General features: G+C 44.1%; 1 protein-coding gene across 1 annotated transcript; it reads right to left on the reverse strand.

Annotated features, from left to right (window-relative positions):
- Positions 1–662: 662 nt before the first annotated feature.
- On the reverse strand, positions 663–2722 carry LOC127304170 (uncharacterized). Its single transcript, XM_051334870.2, has 4 exons — positions 2639–2722; positions 1601–2452; positions 1357–1494; positions 663–1237 (listed from the first exon to the last, which is right to left on the reverse strand). Exons 2-4 carry the CDS (start codon positions 2423–2425, stop codon positions 860–862), a joined length of 1341 nt encoding a protein of 446 aa, XP_051190830.2. The 5' UTR covers positions 2426–2452; positions 2639–2722; the 3' UTR covers positions 663–859.
- Positions 2723–4067: the final 1345 nt, after the last annotated feature.

Consider the following 4067-nt stretch of genomic DNA (forward strand, 5'->3'; position numbering starts at 1 on the left):
GCGGGCGGCGCTGCCGGCCTAGGCGCCGTAGGCGCGGCTTGAGGCAAAGGTTGTAGATGTCCAAACAAACTTCCATATTGATCTATCTCAACAACACATGACTCCATTTACTGCGCTTGACAATACATTTGGAGCCAAGTATAAAGTATTAAAGTCCGATGCATTTAAGGTACAAGACCAATAAAAATCGACAACTGTGGCAAGTTAATAACAAAAAGGAGGATGCAAAGCGGACAAATATTTTTGGCTCCTTGGCACCAGTGCTCCTGTCATTTAAAAAAAATAAAAAATCACACTTATGTGTTTCAAAAAAAAATTAGAAAACAAATCATGATGTAGCCAATGAATTATCCCATAAACATGCAAAATTTCAATTTTAAATACAAAATATTCTGGGCTACACAAAAATGACAAACATGTGGATCTGGGTATCCATATTTTAAATCTCCAAATCTCAACAGATTTTGTCTTTTTTGTGTAGCCTAAAATATAAAGAATTTCATATTAAAATTTTACATGCTTGTAGGTTACATCATTTACTATGTTCAGATTTATTTTTAGATTTTTTTGAAACAAATATGTATGATTTTCTCTTTTTTTTTTAAATAGCGGGAGCACTAGTGCCCAAGAGCCAAAGACACTTTTTAAATGCAAAGATCACTTATTCTTACCCATGTAGAATTACATTAAAATAAAATGGCAGAAGGAGAGAGAAATTACAACTTCAAGCATGCAATTGGCTTTGAAGATAATTTGTTCTTATACGTAGTGAGCTCAAATTCTAGAGCTCAAAAAGCTTTGCCTGGAGCTCCACCAGCTTCTAATTAAGAGTTGGGGCGAGGCCAACCATGCAGTAAATTTATAGAGCATTGCACCGATTGCAGGGCTCGACAATTTTAAACTCAACATAAGAGGGAACTTTCTCCACAATGTATCTTTCCACGACCAAGAGTGCCTTATGGGCTTCCATGATCATATCCCTGCTCATCTGGAAGCATTTATCATATTTACCATTCGAACACTTAAGTTCACCAAGGTATAAGGTGCTCAGTGTAAGCCACTCAAGCGACATTGCATTCTCAAGAATATGGCATGTAAGCTCAACTATAGTCCTTGCAGAACAGAATCCATAGATCTGCACATCATTGATGTTCCTATGTAAGTGCCCTGGCATCTGCCTTAGATCACGAGAAGAATCTACTAAAATCGATTCTTGCTCCACGCGATCTGGCTCTACCTGCATTGGATAGATGTCAATGTCAATAATAACGGTAAAAGACACGGTATATAGTTGAACTAATGCAATTGCCACTGTAGATAGGTATTTCTCACTTAGGCAAGACGAACATGACTTACGTATAGTACGAAAGTCTCCAAGGAAGGACAAGCGTCAAGCAAAGAAACCAGAGAGAAATAGTCATAGTCTGGCGTAAAATACCCAATACAGAGTCGCTGAAGGTGGAGATATTTGTCAAGTATCACCGGTATTTCCCTCTGAATAGAAACGTTTCAGATTAATTATCAAAGGAAATTAAATGCAGGTTGCTGCTGTATTGTTGCATAATGCTGGTATCTAGTAACTTAAAGTTTAAGAGTATACCACATAACGTGAAGATATGTCAAGAGTTTCAAGATTTGGCAGGAAGCGCGGAAGATATTCACAAGCACCATGAACGAAGTCCCAACCTGAAGCATGAATTCCGAAGTTCCGCAATGAATCACCAAGTGATAATTGTACGAGGTCACCGACATATCTAAAACTGTAGAGATTAGGTGCTTTGCTCTCTATCACTTCTAGATTTTCGCATTCATTGACAATCAGGTGGCTAAGCCGCTGCAGAAGGCTAGGTATCTTCAGAAAAACTAACTCATTGCAAGACACGAGTCTCAGTTTATCCAAAGCAACTGAATTGGCCAGAAGGTGTCCTAACTCATCCCCAGTAATACGCACATCACAAAAGTCCAGACTAGTAAGGCTTCTTAAGCAGCCAAGTCCATCCGTGGGACGGAAGGCACAATTGCTGAGATGAAGATGCCGAATTGACTTGCCACTCCCATTAAGTAAAAGTGAGCAGGGGAAGTCGTACACAGCTGCATCACGTGAGTGCAGCTCCAGCCATAGGTCTAGCTCTTCAATCCCTGGTTTAACAGTGATACGAAGCCAACGATTGAGATCATAGGAGGTGCTGAACATGGGAAAGTCATTTATTTGGAGCTTGAGCACCTTCACGCCCTTGCCCGAGTGTTTTTCCAGAATGTCATTGGTTTTTTCTGCAAGACCACTCGATATTTTTAGTGATCTTCCGTATTCACTGCCTTTCAAACACAGTGTTTCCCTAGTTATGATGAGATTGGGAAAAGATTTCCAAGAACGTAGAAATGAACGAGAGACCAAGGAAACACGTGCAGCATCTCGTAGTCCCATCAGAGAATGGATACGATGCCATATGTCCTGCATGCATAAGCATTGGAGAAAAGTTCAGGTAAATGCGAAAGACTGCTTGAAAATGGAAAGACTCTTTATCAGATGATAGTTTTATTCAGAAAGCATTGATCCGCCAATTTACGCAGCTAGAACCGTCACAATGATATTTTAGTTGCAATATAAGTTATTCGTTATCAGCAATTCATTGCGAACCTCTGGTAGGGTTGGTCCTGAATATCTCAACTTTTTACCCCTCCGAGAATGGTCATCTTGTGGGCATAGTGAGGCCTTCCTTTTAGCAGCTGAAGTCACCGATCCATCTGCAGCAGATGGTGCATTGGTTAGATGAACAGAGGGACTGATAGAAGAACAAAACAAGTAAAACACATGCACAATCACAGATACACCGGATTCTTCTTCATTGTCCAACTTCTGCCCAAGAACAGCAACTCAAGAAGGAACCAAAGTTGCTTTAATATAAGCAATAGAAGTTCAAGTAACCATAAGGTTGCAATTAATAGCCCATCGACACAGTTTTTCTAGGAAGCATGCTATGTTCACTCCTCGACACAACAGACAACACACAGAAACACCAAATTGTTAACTGTATACAAAAAACTTCTCCCAACAAGAAACATCTAGAGATCAACCGTGGAGTTCTGTTCATAAGACCGTCGAACAGGTTATAAGTTCACCTTGAAATAAAAATAAAAATTAAAAGACGGGTTAAAGGTCGATGGCACAAGGCAAAGGTTGTAGATGTCAGGACACAGCAGAGATGAATAAACAGAGCTGACGAGGGAGCTCAGAAGTGGTGGCTTACTACGGCCTTGAATTGGCCGGCGACGCCGATCCCGCCGCACGGACCTGGGACGATTGATTGCCAGCAGCCCCATGATGCGACGATACACGGTCATACACATACACGGGGCGAGAGATGCTCTATTTATTTTCAGGCAGGAGGAAGCCGAGTTAAATCGGAATTCCGAGTTGTAACAAACAAGGCAGTGCCGGAGATCGCGTCGGCGCCGCGGCCGAGGAGAAGCCTAATCCTAGCACCCGGCGCACAGGACCCGCATGCATATCTGTCTCAGACTGTCTGACGGAAGGAAGCAGTGTCAGAAGGCCCTGAGGAAAAAAAAAAACCTTTGCTCCCAACGACGTGCACGCATCGCACCGTGCCTCTGTCAAACACGATCAGAGCCGAAGCAAAAGAAAACATACTGACTCGTCCCACCCTCCAGACTACAGGCGATCCGGCGACGCGACGTACGTACTCCGTGAGCAGCTTCTTAGTTTGGCCACGGCCGGGGTCGACGACACCACCACCCCAGGCCTCCTTGTGCCTGGAAGGAGTACACGCGCCGGGAGCAGCTCGATGGTCGACGATCCGGCAAGCGCCCTCGGGGATGGCCAGGGCGCCACGCAGAGCGTGCCGGTGATGGGTCGTGTCGCGACACCTGAACACCATGACCTCGCGTGATGTGTCGGCAGAGGAGACTACCACCACGAGGAGCCCGCAAAGGCGGAGGTGCACTGGCGGCCGTGGCGTGGCGACCCCTGCGCGTTGCCGTCTCCTGAAGCAGAGGAACGAGACGATGGCTGGGAGAGGAAGTAGGAGCAAGCTAAGAACATCACATCT

The sequence above is a fragment of the Lolium perenne genome, chromosome 5, assembly GCF_019359855.2.
Source record: "Lolium perenne isolate Kyuss_39 chromosome 5, Kyuss_2.0, whole genome shotgun sequence".
Classification (NCBI taxonomy): Eukaryota; Viridiplantae; Streptophyta; class Magnoliopsida; order Poales; family Poaceae; genus Lolium; species Lolium perenne.